The sequence below is a fragment of the Corvus hawaiiensis genome, chromosome 14 (genome assembly GCF_020740725.1).
Source record: "Corvus hawaiiensis isolate bCorHaw1 chromosome 14, bCorHaw1.pri.cur, whole genome shotgun sequence".
NCBI classification, from domain to species: domain Eukaryota; kingdom Metazoa; phylum Chordata; class Aves; order Passeriformes; family Corvidae; genus Corvus; species Corvus hawaiiensis.
This window is the reverse complement of record NC_063226.1, coordinates 14665628-14684926: the sequence shown is the minus strand read 5'-3', so window position 1 is coordinate 14684926 and position 19299 is coordinate 14665628. Positions and strand designations below refer to the sequence as shown.

The following is a 19299-nucleotide window of genomic DNA, read 5'->3' as shown; positions in this document are numbered from 1 at the left end:
GTGAAATGATTTAAATATATCACCATGCAATTTGCAGCTAAAAACGACAATAAATACACATCACATTTACCTCATAGCACTATTTCTTACATATTTGGTAAATTATTTTAAATACTAACTGTAATACACTTGTTAAAAATAATGATGTGGACATATCATTGTTACTGTTAAGTACTTATAAACTACATTTCACTGATAGATAAGTTTTGCTATGATTTATAAATCAGTCCTACGTGTGTTCATCACTGAATGCTGGCTGATCACAGTCAGGGTGGAACAAAATGCAATGCAATCACTCAGTTCCTCTCAGCACCCCATGATGGCAGCTCTCTTTGGAAGTGTGGTTACTGCTTGGGTGACCACAGTTAAATTAAAAGGTAAAGCCACATTCCCTTTTTTTACATGGCTGCATAAAAATAGGATTCAAACATCAGGGGCTACCACATTTGCTACCTCATGGTGCTTAGAACAGCAGGCTGAAAACAAAAATGTATTCCTTTATTGAATTTTCATGACAGTTCTTTGCTTCCTGAAAGTCATCATAGCAAAACCTAAAGACATCATTATTATTAAATAGATATACCAAGTCATTTTCAGTCTAGACACAGATGTTAAAATCTTCCCAAGTGCCAGTTTGTGCTCCATGCTGATACACAAAACTTACAATAAACTTCTGGAAACGACTGTGTTCTCACCAATTCTGTCCCACTGCCCTAGTGCCAGGGAGGGCAGGGCTGTGAGCTTTATTTTCATTAAATACTTGTGAAAGGAAGAACATTCCTCATTTCCTCTAAATGGGCTGGTGAAGCAAAACAATGGAAATAAGGATTTCTCTGCACTGAAAACTTACAAGGCTCTAAGTTGGGAATCTAAAGCATCACTGTTAGTCTGTATAAATTTTCCTACAGATACTGTTGGTATAAAAGAAGCATCTAATTTATTTAAGTCACTTGAGAGTAGCAGGTGCTACAAAAATGAGTACTGTCACTTGCCCAAGCTGCAACACACAATTATACAGCAAGGCATGGGAGGACAGTGCAATGTGCTTTTTTAAAAAAAGCTGAAAACCAGAATATATTGTTTCCAGCTGCGCTGAGGGGAAAAAAAAAAGAAAAGCTAAAACAAGTTTCACAGCTGGGGACACTTTATAAAAGCCTTGCAAATCTAGACCCACAAGGTCTTCCACCATGGGCAGAGCCAGTGTCCTTCCAGTGTCAGTCCCAAAAGAACATGGAGGAGGTGGCTGAAAGCCAACTCTGAGCATTTCTTTCCCACCACAAATTAAAAGGTGTGTCTGAAAAATGACTCTGCATATCTACATTTAGACACTACAGAAGTAATACATTCATTTTCATGCAAAGTTATTATTTTGGAGTTACGGGGCTAACCTGAGGGACCTGGGAGTAGGGGGTCAGAATTCACCAAGGTCATCATTAGAACAAGGGGAAAAACATCAAAATTGTTAGAAATATAAACAAACTAACATATTCAACTAAACCTTTCTTTTTAGATTTAGCTCAATATTCCTTTACATACAGTATGCAAAACACCAAACTATTATTATTCATAGCAATGAAAATAGACATGTGGAGTAACAGCAATGTTCTGTTGCCCTGGAAATTGGCTTAATTTTATAATGAATTAATAAATCCATCCCAACACCACCTATCAATGTTTATTTTAGGGGTAACTCCACTGGAATCAGAGAGCTACATCATGTTTAACTTCATCTCTTTTACTAATCTTAGAATTTTACCCAGAAGTCAACAACAAACAGTAGACAGCTTCTGGTTTTATTTTGGTCCCTAGAAGGGGTAATTCGACAGCCACACAGCTGCTTTTTTGAGTAACTGCCTTATGTTGAAATGTTACAAAATCAGCATTCTAACAATAGACTCTGTTATCATCAGAAACAAAAGGCTGGAGTGCTGATTGTACCAGAACTGCAATAATAGTTTGGTTTATCCACATTAGTTCACACATAACTGAGCAAAACAAATGCTTCACTTTATACATTGCATGCAACAAAAATGGAAATAAGAGAAAGAAAGAGAAGGAGAGAGAGAACATGGCTGAGCAGAACCTCACTGGTTGTTTCCCCTGCTCATAAACCTGCACAAAATGATCACACCATTGCTCCACCTCCCCAGCTGATCAGAATCAGTAAACACTGGATTTACACAGGGAAGTGTGAACAGGATGAGCAGCTCCATAAAACCCAATGCTACAGCAGACCAGAGAATCTCAGCTGGTGCTTTCACTATACCTCAGAGGTTGCTTAGCCTGGTTTACTTTTAAAGATTTCTTTAGAGTTTGGAGATATCCTCTGTATAAGAATGTTTTAAAAATGAAAGCCTATACTGTTATGGATCAACCACTGTCCTGGGCCAAAATTTTAACTGCTGCACTACTCTACATACAGAAAAATTACAGACAGTCAAAAGCAAACTGGGGCTACAAACATGCTGCAGTGATGCTCCACTGGCTGAGTAGAGCGCCTGGGGCACAGCACGGAGTCAGTTCCTCCAGCAAAAAGGGAGAAGGCATGTACTCCTCATTCCACTAACCAAATAGGAAACCAGGAAGACCTTGTGACTGGCTGGGGATTATTAACCCATAGGGTTGTTGTTCCATGCCAGTCACACACAAAGCAGGTTTAGGATACAGCACAATTCAAGTATTTTTACTAGGACTAAAAGAAAACCTCATTACACTGGCAAACAGCACCCCAGTTTTAAGGTGTCATAAATTAAAAACAAATGTTTACAATGACTCATGTTTTAAATGCACAGTTAGGGTAGATGAGTTCATAGCCTACTCTGCAACACAAAAAACTCATATTGCCATTGATAATAACAACATATGATTCATTTTCAGCTCTAGAGAAAATATTTTGATAAAATTCCATTCAAAAAATCCATTTTCCATTGTGACTGTCTCCTTTTGTGTCAGAAGCAAGCATAAGGAAAGAGCAAATCTTAAAATCTTTCCACGTGTATACTGCAAAGCTAAACTCTCCCTTGATACCCAAAATTCAACAACATCTGTGTTGCAGCTATTTTACAATTGTACTAATTCAAAACTAACTTTCCTCAGAAAAGTCTTTAAATAAAAGAATAATTTGAGGGCAATAAAAAATATTACTTCACCATTACTATGCAAAGGAAAAAATCTGTGTCATCAACCAATGGCTTGGTTTGAAAGCAGTCTTCTTTAAGGGAGAATGTCAAGCCTGTTAAGTGAGATGAATCTCAGAGGCAGCAAAGTACTTCTGGATTCAAGATCCAGCAATAAGCTTGACCTGGAGCTGTGACAGGTTCATTAAAGTTATATTTTTTCAAGAGCAGTATCTAAATGCAAATAAACATTCTATAACACAAAATAGAAATCAATTTCTAACACAGGCCAGGTAGTTGCTCAGCAATGTTAACTCAGTGTAGTGTTTTCTCATTCCCAGAATTAGCTGGTGCAGGAACAAAATGCAAACATGGAATGGAAAGATGAATACGGCATGATGGAGTCCATGGGAGCCACGTGACACAATGGAGCAATGACTTGTGTTACATGGCCCGGAGATGAGGAGCAGTATCCAATCTGATCATGCTGGGATGCTAGTGGGAATTTGATTTTCATGACTCTTAGAATGATGGGGTTTGTTACTTTTGGTTTTTTGTGCACGATGACGTTTGCTGATCGTGTGCCAGCACTGCAAAGGTCTCAAAGTTCAGAGGTCGGATGGTGCTTGCGAGTGATTACTGGGGCAGCATGCGGAGAACCTCCCGCGCAGGAACGCCTTCGATTTTTGCTGCCAGGCATCAGAAATTTAGAGAAACTGAGGCTAGTTTATTTATAGATACCAGGGCTTTTTGGCAACAAAATGCTCTGGTTGCCCACACACCTATGCCATGAGGCTTGACCTTATCCATCCAAATAAATTGAGAGAATTTAAAGGCTGATGACCTACCAGCAAAATATCAAAGTACTGGCAGATGTTCACAGGTATGGATCATGCTCTTACCTGGCCTTCCTGGAACACCTGGTGGGCCAGGGCTACCTTTAGGACCTTCCAGAGGTGGCCCTGGTATTCCTGGTGGGCCTGGGGGACCCTGCAGACCAGGGAATCCCTGGAAACCTGGTTCTCCCTTCAGACCTGGAAGTCCAGGGGGTCCCGGTGGGCCAGGTAACCCCAGTTCTCCTTTTTGCCCTGTGAAACCAAACAGCCATGTTTGTGAATACTGTTACAAATTGCCATAAAGTCCAAAAGCCAACTTGCAAAGCCATTTCTCTCTCTTGCAGAAGGCACAAGTCTGGCCACAACTCCAAAATTTTCAAATAAGCCTGAGGAATTTAGGAGCTTTAATGCTACCAGAGAGGAGCAATGTATCAAGAAGCTATACTTTCAAAGCAGCTTCATGTGTCATCTGTTGTATGAATGCTTTATTTACTGACACAAATCAGCAAAGTTCCATACAATGCAGTAGGCTATTGCTCTGTGTGCATTTATTCTGGCTGCATAATTGCTAGTTTACAAAATACAGTGGTCAGTAATAAAATGTCTTTATTGCTGTGGTTAATTGAAAAAAGCCTGCTGACAAAAAAAAATTTTACTTGTAGCTATAGTATTCATTTGCTGCAGAAAATACAACCCACCCTTCTTGTTTTTGGTGTGTAAATATATTTTACATTGAACCTTTTTAACAAAGGGCAACAGAAAAGCTTTACCTGACAATCCTGGGAGTCCTGGGGGTCCTGGACGCCCAAAACCTGGTAGACCTGAAAAAAGAGATTTAGACAAAAATGAATATTTAGCTTTCAGGTCTCCAGGAATGGGAATATGAGGCTTAGAAGAATGAAATATGTGATTCCTTGAGATTACTTGTATTCTCATTCACTCACCAGTCTTCCCTAAAGTTGGAGGTTTTGCTATTGAATGCATCTGCAGCTTTCCTAAGTGTTTCCATCCCCTCGCAATCCACGTTCTTTCAGATTTTGGGAGTTACTATGTTTGCATTTTTGTTCAAAGATCTATCTTTAGAGCAGGGATTACACTGTTTATCTACTGTGTAACTGGGCTGAAGCAATGCAGCTACCATGGAATACAGGAACAGGGGCTGGTGTTAAAGCCAGGTAATAAAATCCGGGAGAGCTGACTGAATTCTTGTCCTGTGCTTCCCTTGCAGCTTGACAGCAGTCTTTGTGAGCCACCCAGCAGCCAGGAACCACAGGAGCAGCTTTGAAGGTGTAAGGGCAGTTACAGGAAAGAAAGAATAGAGCAAGCAGGATATGCCAGTGTAGAGTGAAGAGGAGAAAACAAACAGGAAGGACACCTAACCTGGTTCACCCTTCTGACCCGCTGGTCCAGGGATACCATCTCGACCAGGTTGTCCCTTTTCCCCTGAAGGACCAGGAGGGCCAGGACGACCAATATCACCTAAAACAGGGACAGAACACATTAGCACACTTGCCTAACCTGCAGTAAAATAACCCAGCATCCCCTTCCCCACCATCTCAATCTAAAGGCGTGGTAATGCAATAAAAGATTTACAGGGGTGTAATCTTAAACCTTTCTCTCTCTCCCCTGACAATTTAGAAAAGGCTTTTAGACCTGTGAATTTTCAAGCAGTCACTGTTTGCTAAAAAGATAATGCTTCCCTTTAGTAAAAATCAGGATTTTGCTCCTATAAAAACAGGTTAGACCATGGGAGTACTTAGCATAAATAAGGCTGGTAAGTACTGAAACAGTTAACTTCTTGTTTCAATAGCTAATGAATTGACAGCAAATACAAGTCCTCAAAAGAAAGTTTAAATTTCTTTCTTTACTGTTTAATTTCAGTGAATTAGGTGTGTGCAATGGTGTTTGAGCACCCATGTACATATAGATGCATTTCCATGATGCTAAAAAGATAAGAAGAAAGGAAGTGCCTTCAATGTGTTATGTTTTTCACAGAAGCAGCTGATCTCTCCTGCACTGTCCATGCTCACCTACTGGCCCAGGTGGTCCAGGCAGGCCAGGATTACCTGGAGGGCCCTCAATACCTTTTGGTCCTGGAATTCCTGGCGTTCCTGTAAAGCACAGGCATTTCAATCAAATAATGAACAAAACGGACTTTTCAGCAGATCTTTAAATGCTACAGTCTGAGATGCCCTGAGTAACAAATGAGCTAATTCTACCAAGATACTGTATTTATGCTCATTTTGCAGATTTACAGCTGATCAATGAGATGAATTATAAAGCAAAGAATGTACAGAAACGAAACATACTGGTACAACTGCCCTTACTGCTACTCTCGAGCCTCCTCTTAATTGTTGAGTGCCCATGGCCAAGCACACAGCAACTTTGGCAGTCTGCTAGAAAATTACTATTTTAGAGACAGGTGTTTCTGCTTGATGACAAATTGAAAGCATTATGAACTGGGATTGAATAGTCCTTCCCCAATCCTCTTTTTACTTCCTGAAAAAGGAACTTAATAAAAATGGTCTTAGTTAGAGTTTATACTAGATTCTCACCCCTACAGCATGAGCTGAGTGGGAGGTAGGAAAAACTCCTGATCTGTTGCAGTGTCTGCTCTGAACAGCACCTGAGCCTGATCAGGTATTGAGGCAGGGTCTCAATGCATGTTGTGGCTGTTCAGTCTTTTAGGCATGACATGAAACAGAGGGTAAAAACTGTCAGGTTCACGGTCAGGTTTTGTTTTCTTCTAAGCTTCCTGCTGTCATGACCACAGTTGTAAATTCCCTAATTTTCTACATCAAAGCAGCCCAAGCACACTTGTAAAACAGCCTTCAGTGCTGTAAACACAGCAGAGGTAGAAACTTTGTTTCTTTAAATTTTGCATCAAAAAACTGACATATACCTGTGAACAACTTCTATTAATATTTTTTAGAGAACAGTGCAAAATCTATTTTAATTATATTTCAGAGATTTCTCTTAAGAACACATTTTTAGACAATGAATGCTACGAAAAAAAGTGCTAAGTTTTCCAGGGTGGCACTTTTTTATTGATTCATGAAGAAAAAATATGGACACCTTGTTTTGTTTTTTTTTTTTTTTACCCTAGTATTTGTGGGTCAGAGGAGGTAAGAGTGCGTGCTGTGGGACTGGAGAGTATTAACAAACATAGCTGCTACATCCGCTCAGAGCAGATGAAGGATTTCAGAAGGCACTCATAAGAAATGCATTCCAACACTTTTCCTGTGACAATTCCAACAGCACAAAGCTTAGAAGCAGCAGATTGCCCAAAACTCTGAAAAGCTGGAGTCTCCCCCAATTAACCACTGTGTTAGCTGTTCATACCAATATTAGCAAGAGGGGAAGTGAAAAAAAAACGTTGAGAATTACCTGGGAATCCAGGAAGGCCTGGCTCTCCTTTTGCACCTGGACTGCCCGGAAATCCAGGCAAACCAGGATTTCCAGCTATACCTTTAGAGCCTGGACCACCTGGGTATCCAGGCAAGCCAAGATCTCCCTAGAAAACATTAAGCAGAAATAAGAACCCAGACTTCTTAAGATGGGGAAGCCCCTACTGTATGTTCCCCATCTTGCCATCACATCAAGGTCACAATTATATTGTGTACACCTCTCCTCATATCCAGTAATGTGAATCATCTCAACACAAAATTAAGCAGAAATAGCAATAGTAAAGACTTCAACAGTTTTCCCCTACAATTTTGTGCACAGTATTTTTTCCTCAGAACTGGCCTACATTAAAGAAAAAAAGTATCTTCCTTTCTTCCAGGAGGAACAGAGATTTTTACCCCATGATAATGCAGAATTAAAAAAAGAAACCTGTGGAGCTTCAACCATATAATGTTTTTGCTAAGTTAATTGTGCTCAACATCAATTGCAAGGCATCAGTGAAGACTGCCAGACATCCTGAAGATCTTTTTGTCACTTTTTTGTGGGTGGCAGAAAGGATGATATAGGGAAATATTAATTCAAATACTATATACAGACCTTAAAATTTTAAGCCGCAGTAACCATGCTGTATTATTAATAATTTGTTCTTAAATGCACATCTTAATTTTTTAGGAATTAACTACATAATTAGACAGCAGGACAATGATAATTGTATAAATCCCTACCAACTACCAAAGTGTCACAGTGAAGATTAGGCCACAAAGTAAACCCAACTTGAAAAGTCTGGTAAACAATCTTCTCCTTTAACTTGATTAAGTTACATATAAACAAATTCATCTTTAAAATTAGAAATTTTTATCCCACCTGAAAAGTCGACTTTGCTTGTTACTAATATATTTATATACATATTTACAGTTATACGTACTATCTATTAAGTAATAGTTGGGGGGAAAAAAATCAACACAAAATCTAGTTTTTTCATGGAATTTTCAATTGAAGAATTTTGTACCTTTGGTCCAGGGGGACCAGGAATACCAATGCTTGAAAGACCAGGGTCACCTTTCTCCCCTTTCAGTCCAGGAAATCCTGCAGGCCCAGGCTGCCCTGGATGTCCTGCTATTCCTTGGCTGCCTTTAATCCCAGGGGGACCTGTCCAAAAGATAAAATGAAATTTTAAAAAATACAAATAAAACTTCTGCAGTAATTTACAGAAATCATTTAAAGTACAGCAACCAAACTAGAAAGACCTGAAAATTTCACTGGCTGGCCTTGAACACCTAATGTTTTTTTGCACTTCTAAAACCAAACTAAAACAATTATCTAAAAATATCAATTATGTATGTAGGGTTTTATGCAATCCTCATCTTTATTGCTATTTATTATTACATACTACACACAAACAGGGTCATCTTCGGAGTATGTAGAAGGAGAACACTGGCCCAAATGAAGTAAAATTCAAGCACAGACACTAACCTGGAAGGCCCATCTCTCCTACAGCTCCTTTTAATCCTGGAGGTCCTGTTGGTCCTGGCTGCCCAGGAAGCCCCATGTCTCCCTTGATGCCTAGGAAAGGTGTGATTGAGTTAATTAATGGCAATAACAAAAGGTTTCTGATATCCATGCATTCTCATATGAACATGCTTGTTGTCATCTGATTACAAAGGCAATGGATTTGGAGTTGCTTTAGGCCTCATACTGTTCCTACATGCTTTTTCACACATTTGCAGTAAAATATTCAACACCTGCAGTTTGTTCTAAGCCAAGATTTGATCAGGGCCACTGCTTATTTGTTTTGAAGATTAGTCTAATGAAATAGGTCAAATCCCAGTCCATGATTTAGTCACCATCTGAAAGGATTCAGGACTGGTGTGACTTGGTCTCTCATGAGTTCCTCTGCAGAATGAACACATTACTTCTTTCTTATGTGCAACACGTATTCAGCAGCCTCAATTACAGAATTTAATGCAACCTACAATGGCCAAACTAGTTTGAGTCCTGGACGGTTAACAATATTCCCCAAGCCCAACAAGATATTTAGAGTGAGGCCTACATTAGACACAAGGACTCAAGATCTCAGATAAATTGTTACAGCTGTAGGGAGTAGCAATGCAAAACAGAATTTGTTTTCTTGGTCCTTGCAATTCTTTAAAGCAAATATGTGACACCCAGACAGCCTTTGTAATACATCCATTTGGCCATTTGCAAAGTATAATGCTTAGCAATATACAAAATAAATATATAAAATGACAAGTCCTGTTGGCAGATCCTGCAGTCACGTCGCTTGCTCGAGCAACAAGTACTTTTCCAGTCATCCTAAAAGACACCTTAATCTTTAATGGGATCCGTTTAAATCTGCTCTTGGGTCTGTTCGAAGGAAAAAGCTTCAAGCATATTGTTTGGATAATGACGTTAAATGTCCCAAAACTGTGCTGCAGTTTTAAGTGCAAATCCCTAAGGTTAGTTTAGATATAAGTGGATTAACATCCCAACTCCATGTGATAAAAACACATGCAAATCTTTATTCATCAACGCTGTCCAGATGAGGCCTTGTTTACTGACCTGGCAATCCTGGCACACCTGGTGGGCCACTAAGTCCTGGTGGGCCTGGGTCACCTGGGAGACCTTGATAACCTTTCTGGCCTGATAAACCAGGAATACCTCGAGGGAAAAAGTCACATTTTATTATTATTACTACTACTGTATGTTTTCTTTTACCTTGAAGAGATCAGATGTAGCTATGGATGAATAAAAAACCAAATAGGGATTTTTCTTCAGTAAATATAATTCCTCCTAGTTTAGCAAAGAGAAGTATCACAGAACACAAAATATTTGTTCTGGAAATTTTAAAATTAGTACAGAGCAGGAACAATAGAAGTAAGTAGAGAAAAAAGTAACTTCATAACTAATGCCAATATACTTCATTCAAAGGGCTATCTTCTGGATGAGCAGACTCCATGCTAACCTCTGCATTCACCCAGATTATTGATATACAAGTTTAATTACATTGCTACACCAAAATCACTTTGGGACTAACACATTATAAAAATTAATACAGGTGTTTTAGCAGATTTTTACAAATTCTATGTGGCTGATATTCCATGGAATAACTTTGTGTTGCCCTGCTGACAGTTAAATCTGCCTTCCACAGAAAAAGGAAAAATAGTGTCTTAGGACCCTACCTGGGCTTCCAAGAAATTAGCACAATAGGTAAATTAGCACAATAATGGCTGGGACAACACTAGGTAAAAGCATTCTGGCTCTCTCTAGGGTACAATATTTTTTACTCTTCTCAAGACTAAATTAGAGTTCAAAGGAGACATCAGAACCCTTGGTGGGGGAGGAAAAGGAGGCCAGCAAAAGTGAGAGAGAACACAGACTTGAGAAAAACTTCCAGGCTGCTAACTTCCCAAGTAAAAACACACACACAGATAACATTTAGCTCAGAGGTGGTGCACAAGCAGATGACCTGTGCAATTTCATCCTACAAGAAAAAGACCCAAGGGCCTTTGAGACAGCAGGAATGCAGCCAGCACAGAAGCTATGACAACTCTCTCATCATGCTTAGGAATAACTCCTAGAAGACTGAATTGTAATCCTGCTGAAAGCACCTTAGTGCTATTACAAAACTGCCATGTGCCAAATAATAGTTAACAGTTAATGAGCAAGGACATTGCAAACTAACCATAAAGAGGAACTTAGTCACAAAATCCCTTTAAAAAAAGCCTAAATACAAGAACCTTAAACCACATCTATATTTCAAATTAACTTTTTTCTGTAAAAAAGAATGAACAGTAATGGATTCAGTCACAGCTCTCTACTATGTGTAGAGGACAAACCACCTCCCCATATCCACATGCAAAGTTCTTTACCTGGAACACCTGGCTCGCCTTTTTCTCCTTTTGCTCCCAGCTGTTTGGGATCAACTGTTCCGGGTGGACCTGGCAGACCTGCTTCACCTTTGATGCCTTTCTGCCCCACTGGTCCAGGAGGCCCTGGCGGACCAGGTAACCCACTATTACCTACAGGAGGTACAGACAACAAAAGGAAAAAAATATAATCCTTAAGGTAGGCTAATGTATTTGTAATGCTTTTTCTTACATAGGGATTCCATGACTTATCCATGAAGTTGGAATTCACTCAATGATCAGGCAGTTTATGGAAAGTGCTCCACAGCATCTTTAGCCCTGGAATAAAGCTGAGTGAGTGGAGTGCACAGGGGTTTTGTCAGCTCTGGGCAGCAGAGGAAACAGCTGTGCCTGTCTGAGCCTTCCAGAGCTCCCAGAGCCCCACTGCGCTGTGCCACCAGCACAGAGGGGTCACAACAGCTACAGCTACAGCAGCTTTGGATTCAGAGCCTCCTTGTTCTGGGGAGTTGAATCAGGTTTTTTGCTACCAAACTCTTTCAAAATTCACCTCCAGCAAGGGGGTTGGGAAAATGTAGAGAGAAGAGATTCTCTGTGATACCTATATAGCTAATTCTGGATGACTACATAACCCTAAGGTACTGATTTTCTTCTTTCTGCTGTTTTAAGCAGATTTCAAAACACACTTCAGAAGTGTTGCCCTACTTCAATGCCATCAATCCAAAGGAAATGTTTCTAAAATAGCTAACAGTTCATGACATCATCTAAATAGAGTGATTGAATGCTATGGCTTAAAAATGCAAAGCAATTCTGAACATCAGTACTGTCAAAAGACGATAACTTGAGCAGGTCCCAGAAATGAAAACCTAGATGTTAGTATTACAAAACCTTTCAACACAGGACAGGGAAAACAGCATTCTGCATCCCTTTCAGGGGTGAATAAAGCAAACATTACCTTTCAAGCCAGGCAGGCCATTTCTTCCAGGAGTTCCCGGAGGCCCTGGAGGACCAGGAGCTCCCATGACACCCATCTCACCTTTCACACCTAAAAGCATTGAGCTACATTGTCATTTTGAACAGAAACTCAAAACCTATCAGGTACCTTAAATTTGTTTCCCTGGATCTCCATGGTATTTAGTAACCAGCATATGCATATAAGCCTGTTTTAAGGGAATTAAAAGCACTCAGTTGTTGTATAGATTTAAATCAGATAAAATGACACTTGAAAATTGTGGCAATTTTTCCAGTTAGGTCCTGAGAAAATTTGCAGTGCTCTGTTACAGTAGAAGGCATGTTTATATCTCCAAGAGGTTTAGTTCCCCAGTTTGAAACACAAATCCTAGCTTGAACAAACTTGAATTTAGGGAAAGGCAAGAAGACAATTAAGTATACACTATTTCTAGAATCTTTTGTATTGCTCCCTCTATCCAAGAGACATTCTCAAAGTTCATTTTTAATATTGCTATTTCAAAGGGCAAAACAGACTAGCTTAACTGAATAGTCTAACACTTAGAATAAGGAAATTAATACTTAAAACTAAGTAGCATTTATCATTATTCTTTTTAAACAAATTTTATTCTAAATTATAGCAGTGACTAGAAAAAAAAAATCGCAGAATAAATTAGAGAAGTATCATAACAATGATGATCAAAGCCATGTATGAAAGTTATGAAAAAGAATAATGTATAAAAAATTTAAATCAAGTTATAGGGAAGAGTGAAAAGGTAACAAGAATTTTAAAGCAACATATTTTATGACAATGTTTTTTAAAAGTATGAGATGTAATGGTTACATATATCCAACTTTAAATAGGTAGGATAAACACCCAAGTGCTTTAAGCTGGCATGGGCAAGCATAACGAGCTACCACCCATAACTGCAGTTTGGTCTTTGTCCACAGGTAAAATAAATGAACTTACCTGGAAATCCAGGTATTCCATCCCTGCCAGGTGGCCCAGGTGAACCCTGAGGCCCTGGGAGTCCAGGGGGTCCTGGATATCCTGGAGCTCCTTGGTCACCTGGAGGACCAGGAACGTCGAAGCCTGGAGGACCTGGATCCCCTTTCTCCCCTGGAATGCCTTGCAACCCTAGACAATGTTTTAAGACACAACCTTTTAGCAAAAAGTCAGGCAAGGCTGAGATCTGTTTGTCTGGCTATAGTACTGTAGAAATAGTTTTAGTTGCAATCCATTCCTACCACGGATGAAAACCCTGCAATTCTTCTAAATCCTTTTTTTTTTTTGAATGACTTCCAAGTGTCACAAGGCTATATTCTCTTGAAGAGAAACATGACTAAAATTTTACTAAGATGTAACAAATGCAATTCAAATGAATCTCAAAAGGAAAACAAATCTCTTCAACAACCCTTCAAGTCTGATTATTAAAAGCCAAATTTATTAGACTAGTTTGTATTTTATAATTAGGTATTCAGAGTCACATATTTCCATTAATTATTCCATTTTCCTACATTCTAAGATAACATTAGCTGAATATTTTTGAAGGATAGCAAAATTCTGCACTGCATTGTATTTTCCCTGAATGAAAAACAATAATTGTCAAAAGATGCTTAAGATTGTTCCATGCTAATGACACTGAGCTCGAGAGGCGCTGCTGAAGCAAGCAGGCAGCTCGTTTCCCTCCAGTGCATGGTGTCAGTGAAGATGCTCACTCTGGAGAAGTAGCTGACCAAAAAGCAGTATTCATAAATCTCAACTTAAGAAAAGGCTTTGGTAAAGAAACCACAGTACCTGGGGGACCTGAGGTTCAAAAGCCAACGAGTTAGAGCTCATCAGGAAGTTGAGACAGGTAGCAATAAGGAGTTGTAATAGTCGTTAAGTTAGGAAACAAAATAAAGCACATATAGGTTAGAACAAAGACAAAAATCTATCTAAAGTTACTGAAAACAGATCTAAATACAAAGAATTCAATGCTAATGCAGCTGAGAGAAACCAGACTGCAAGGAAACTTGGAGATTTTTTTCAAAGTGCAGCCACCACTGTATGCAGAAAAAACAAACATTGAGATATTTTCAAATATTGATGGTACATTTTAAAAATAAAATTATTTTTCCTTCTCTCCTTGTCTAGTATTTTCCACAAAAGTGGGGAACAAACTTTTTCTGATATGTTTCTTATAAAACTCATTTCTAGATACTGGCTTGGACCCCTTCTGAACACCAGAGTACACCCTACCAATCAGCTTCTCATTGATTGGCCCCACATTCTGTTAAATCCCTTCAAATAGCGATTTTCAAAAGACGTTCCTTCCTTATTACACAAAAAACCTTTCCATATTTCCCCCCATTCTTTTAGTGCTATTATGTAAATGTACATTGTTACACCCACAGATGGTATATTGCGTGTTGCATGCCCTGGCATAGTCTGAGATAATTGACACCACCATGCCAAAACCTCATAAATAACTCCAAGGCAGCAGTATTCCAACTCTGTAATGGTCACCCCACTCACAGCTGCATGTGATGTCATCACATGTTCTTTGCACACTGAAAAGGCAGATTGAATTTTCTTGATGGAGTAAGCTGTAGACTTCCACTTATTTAATACTAAGCATGTTCCTCTCTGGCAGCAGCTTATCACTGCTTTAAACTGCGGTGTCATGTGCCTGAAATGGCTTTTTTTGCAGAGAAAAAAAAACAGTACTAGATGATGGATAGGGGATACACATGTTCTGTGTTCAAGAGCTTTCTATCAGCAAGTAGAAAAAAAATGAGAACATAATATATAGGACAAACTCCATACCTAGAATGGTAAAGATATTTTTTCAAATAGAAATTAATTCTAATCTAATTTCTGGTCTTGAAAATGCAATCACATCATAGTTAGAACAATACAGACAACACAGTAAATTCTAAAGTAATTTGTTACATATTCAAAAAAGGAAAAATGTTGAGCTTCTGCAAACTATTTGAATAAATGGTGGTGGAAGAGAAAGCAAATTTTGACAGGGACTTCCTTCCAAGAATTTTCCAAATTACCTGAAAAACAGAGTCCCAGAAACTGTATCCTAATGCTGCATAAGGAACAGAATCAAAACAGCCTAATAAAACACACAAGGGATGGGAGAAGGGAATGTAAGGCATTCTGCACAAAACAGAGACAGAGCAGTGCCAAGGGAAATAAGGATTTCTCAAGCAGCACCTTCCAGCATGCACCAGATTTCAGAGCCCCATGCTGTTAGTAGCCACACTGATTAATCAGTACAGAGATGAAGAGTGAAAATAGAGGCATTTCAAATCCATCCACTCCAGTAATCATTGTGCATTTGTCAACATTGGTATTTTGCAGAATAAATCGGTGATCACGTGAAATCAAACTCTGGCCAGCACCAGAGGAGATGTTACAGGAAGACAAAAGAACATGCATTGGATGAAACATTCAAACCCACACTACTACAAACCTCCCTCACCCCAAAACCAGGCCTGTATTGCCCTTCTGTTTCAGTTTATCCTCCAGTGCAGCTCAGGACTCCACAGTCAGCACACCGAGCCAGGCACAGGACCCACTGCTACCCCAGGGAACCCCTGTGTGCCCTGTCCCAACCCCTTCTGTCCCTAGCTCCCAACACTGGGCACATTCCAGCCTTGCTGGTGCCCTGACCACATGTTCCTTGCCCCACTCAGGAAGAACAGATTTAAACATGACCCACACTATGCATGTGAGCACAACTCGAGCTCCATGGGTCTACTTACTCAAGTGCTTGCCTACCTTCAAGTTCAGCACTTTGCTGAATCTCAGCTCACAGTTCATAAAGATCTGAGTATGACCAACCAATCCATGACCCATGGTCTTAGAGCTGGCCATGATTTGTCAGCATGCATTGCAAACAATGCCAAGCCCAGTGCTGGCACACACATTCAAATAGTGTAGCTCACAAACATGCAACGCAAACATTCTACAGGCATGGCAAGAACTGGATGGGTTTGGAAGGGCTTTGGTACAAAGCATGCTCAAGACCACAGAAAGTGTTCTTACTGTGGTGACTGCCACATATTTGCAACATCAAGAGTTGGTGCACAGCAAGCCCATTCACTGAATGAAAGGGAAAAGGAATTTCCCTGAACAAACTTCATGAATAGAATGATGTGCATGCATGCACATGTACCCTTCTGTGCAGAGATGGAACAAGTTCATATCTTCATCAATCAGTCGTTTTAAACAAAGGCAACCAAACTCCCTTCAGAGACATATACCTAATTATCACAGTCTATCTGTCTAGTTGGACCTTCAGCATCTTGTGTACCTGCTTGTATATGCCAGAAATAACCTATGGGTACCATTCATGCAGGTTTTACCTGGGGGCCCAACAGGACCTGGAGGTCCTGGAGATCCAGGAGGTCCTTGACCACCAATGCCAGGGATGCCTGGTGGGCCTGGAAGTCCTGGTGGTCCACTTGGTCCAGGGTCACCTAAAAGAACACTCTTGTTTAGTTAAATACTGAACTCAGTTCAGAGACACTTGCTTTCAGAGCAGAGTGCCTGCACATTGTACTTGAAATCTCATTCTTGCATGCAAACAAACATTGATCTGACAGAAGAAAAAACCCACACTCCAGAGGCTATTTCTGAAAGCCAGGGATTTGTCCTCACTCATTGTGGACTGCATGAAGTTTATGTTTCTAGGCTACACGCACATATGTAGCTACACCCACATCAAATTCAAAAGATGCTCTCCTGCAAAGCAGGCATGCTGGGCAGGTCAGTACAGAGCATGGTCAAGAGCAAGGGTAAATGAATTGCTAACTCTGAGCATGTGGAAGCACAGTGCATCTAAATGACAATTATTCTATTGATAAAGTTTTACCCCCATATAAACATTATTTGCCTTTAGAACACAGACCTTCAGATACTGACCCACAGACTGGGATTTATTCCCTTGCCTGCCTTTTGAGAACACAATATTCCATTTACACAGGTGTGTCTGCTTTGGAAAAATTGATCCTGAAGTAATTGCTCTAAATTCAGCACTGCTTGTATTTAACTGCCATAGGCCTCCCAGCACAGCTACATTTTTAAAAGTTCAGAAGGGAACAAAACAGGGGAGAGTTCTCAATACCTTTGGGCCCTGGAGTTCCATCAAAGCCTGCCCGGCCTGGGAGACCAGGGCTTCCTGGGAAGCCAGGATCACCTTTAGGTCCTTGAACTCCTTTTATGCCTGGGGGTCCTGGGGGCCCGGGTGGTCCTGGAACGCCAAATCCACGATCTCCCTATAACAAAAAAAAAAAAAATTAAAAGGGGATTTTACTAAGTTTAGCCTCGCCTAAAAATGTTAAAAGTAACAAATTAAAAATGCCCACCATCTTAAAGTTCAATTTCTATTTTACTACACTCACTCAAAATGTCAAGGAGAATATTTTACTTCCCCACCATCAAAAGCTAAGAACAAGAGGTGAAATCCTGCTCACCATCTTCCCAGTGACACAGAAAAACCTCTAAGAAAGGGAAGTTTTATAGTAAACACAAGCACAGACCTTCTGTCCTGGGAAACCAGGTGGTCCAGGAGGTCCATCCAGACCAGGGCGACCTGGAGTTCCTGGAGCTCCAGGTGGGCCTGGAGTCCCTGGGAAACCTACACACAACATAAAGATTAGGGCAGCAGAAAAGACACCAGAAAGCATTAGAACAACTCCTCCAGACATGCCTAAGGCCCATGAAAAGTAGTTCTGTGCTAGCTTAAGCATACTTGAGGGGTACCCATTCAGCTGAGAGAACTTCTGAGCAGTCAATCTTTGCCATAAAGGGTCTCTGGGACTCTGAGAGGGAGCACTCCCCATGCCATGAGCTTTTACAAAAATCACAAGCAGTTCACATCAGAAACATTAACATCTTGAGGCTTGGAGATCTTTTATTGATTCAAGCTCATTTCCCGAAGTTTTACCCACTTTTGTGTCGCTGGTTTACTGAAGAATGTAAACTACTGAGAAGGAGCAGGACAGTGAATAGAGTAATAAGAGCTCCTCAGTTTTTTCTTCTGATATTTCTGAAACTGTTTTAAAGATGTATAGATTTAAGACAAACATTTTTTAAAGGATTCTAGAGACAGAAATCAACTCACTAGTAAAAAGTGAAGAGACACCACCCCTTATGTCTCCTCTTCCAGCCAGTACAACACAGTAACATGGCAGTAAACATACCCTTTGGGCCTGGTGGACCTGGAAGTCCAATGCCAGGAATACCTGGCTCTCCCTTTGCACCTGGGATGCCGGGTAAACCACGCTGACCTGGCTGACCAGGATCTCCTATAAAAAGGAGAACATCAAATAGTTACCAGAATCAGAATAAAAAGCTCTTGGAATTCCCTGGGTATCTAGCTGCTGCTTTACCTGGAAGACCTGGATCACCATTTCTTCCTGGAGGACCAGGGGGACCAGGAACTCCTGGTTCTGTAATAGTCTGGCCAGGGTCACCTTTTGGACCTAAAACCAAAAAGTAGAAATATGAATCACTCAGTAGGAGTTGCTTTTCTGTTTTTCTTTCAGCAGAAAAAGTTGCCAGTTCCATCCCCAGCTTACAAAGAACTCAGACACCAGCAACACTTTATTCAATAGGTTCTCCAGTCCCAAGCCCCACACAGCACTGAGAGGCTCAGAAGCCCTGTTCAATGTTCAGAAAGTTTTTCTGAACTGTTATTTTTTAATAGCTTCATCCTAGGTACCCTCATGTGAATAGGATTTTCCATAGCTGACACCAGCACAACTTGATTAGGATCTGTGTAGTTGACAAGAAAGTAACAAAAGCTAACTTGTTCAAAGCAACCCCTTTTTTCCCAAACCTGTTGTAGCTGCAGTATGGGCAAGCACACAATGGTAGTTACAGTGCATTTCCACTGGAGTCAGTGAGGAAGGAAAAGCTTCCCTGGAGGTCAGAGCAGAAGGTGAGGCACATGCCTAAAGTGACATGGTACAAATGCTGCTCTCCCTGTCGTTCTGCGAGGATGCTCAGTAAGGGAGCTCACAAATACCAGATTCCTCTAGGAAAAGCTTAAAAGCAGCATTGTGTTCTGAGAACTACCTGGGAGCAAAAGGGGAAAAGCTTGATTTTGCAGCATTTGCTCAATAGCACAC

General features: G+C 40.3%; 1 protein-coding gene across 5 annotated transcripts in view; it reads right to left on the bottom strand.

Annotated features, from left to right (window-relative positions):
• The window catches only part of COL4A5 (collagen type IV alpha 5 chain), an 81708-nt gene that overhangs the window by 11357 nt on the left and 51052 nt on the right, over positions 1 to 19299 (bottom strand). For 2 of the 5 annotated variants that reach the window (XM_048319113.1, XM_048319114.1), the window contains exons 26-42: positions 18559 to 18651; positions 18370 to 18474; positions 17707 to 17804; positions 17292 to 17442; positions 16531 to 16644; positions 13967 to 13975; positions 13139 to 13306; positions 12176 to 12265; positions 11227 to 11376; positions 9917 to 10015; positions 8831 to 8920; positions 8367 to 8506; positions 7340 to 7466; positions 5983 to 6063; positions 5333 to 5431; positions 4723 to 4773; positions 4019 to 4204 (exon numbers count right to left, since the gene is read on the bottom strand). In XM_048319113.1, coding sequence (XP_048175070.1) covers positions 4019 to 4204; positions 4723 to 4773; positions 5333 to 5431; positions 5983 to 6063; positions 7340 to 7466; positions 8367 to 8506; positions 8831 to 8920; positions 9917 to 10015; positions 11227 to 11376; positions 12176 to 12265; positions 13139 to 13306; positions 13967 to 13975; positions 16531 to 16644; positions 17292 to 17442; positions 17707 to 17804; positions 18370 to 18474; positions 18559 to 18651 — 1851 coding nt within the window. Of the gene's footprint in view, positions 1 to 1388; positions 1398 to 4018; positions 4205 to 4722; positions 4774 to 5332; positions 5432 to 5982; positions 6064 to 7339; positions 7467 to 8366; positions 8507 to 8830; positions 8921 to 9916; positions 10016 to 11226; positions 11377 to 12175; positions 12266 to 13138; positions 13307 to 13966; positions 13976 to 16530; positions 16645 to 17291; positions 17443 to 17706; positions 17805 to 18369; positions 18475 to 18558; positions 18652 to 19299 lie in introns of all 5 variants that reach the window. The other 3 variants (XM_048319111.1, XM_048319112.1, XM_048319115.1) reach the window with 3 other exon arrangements.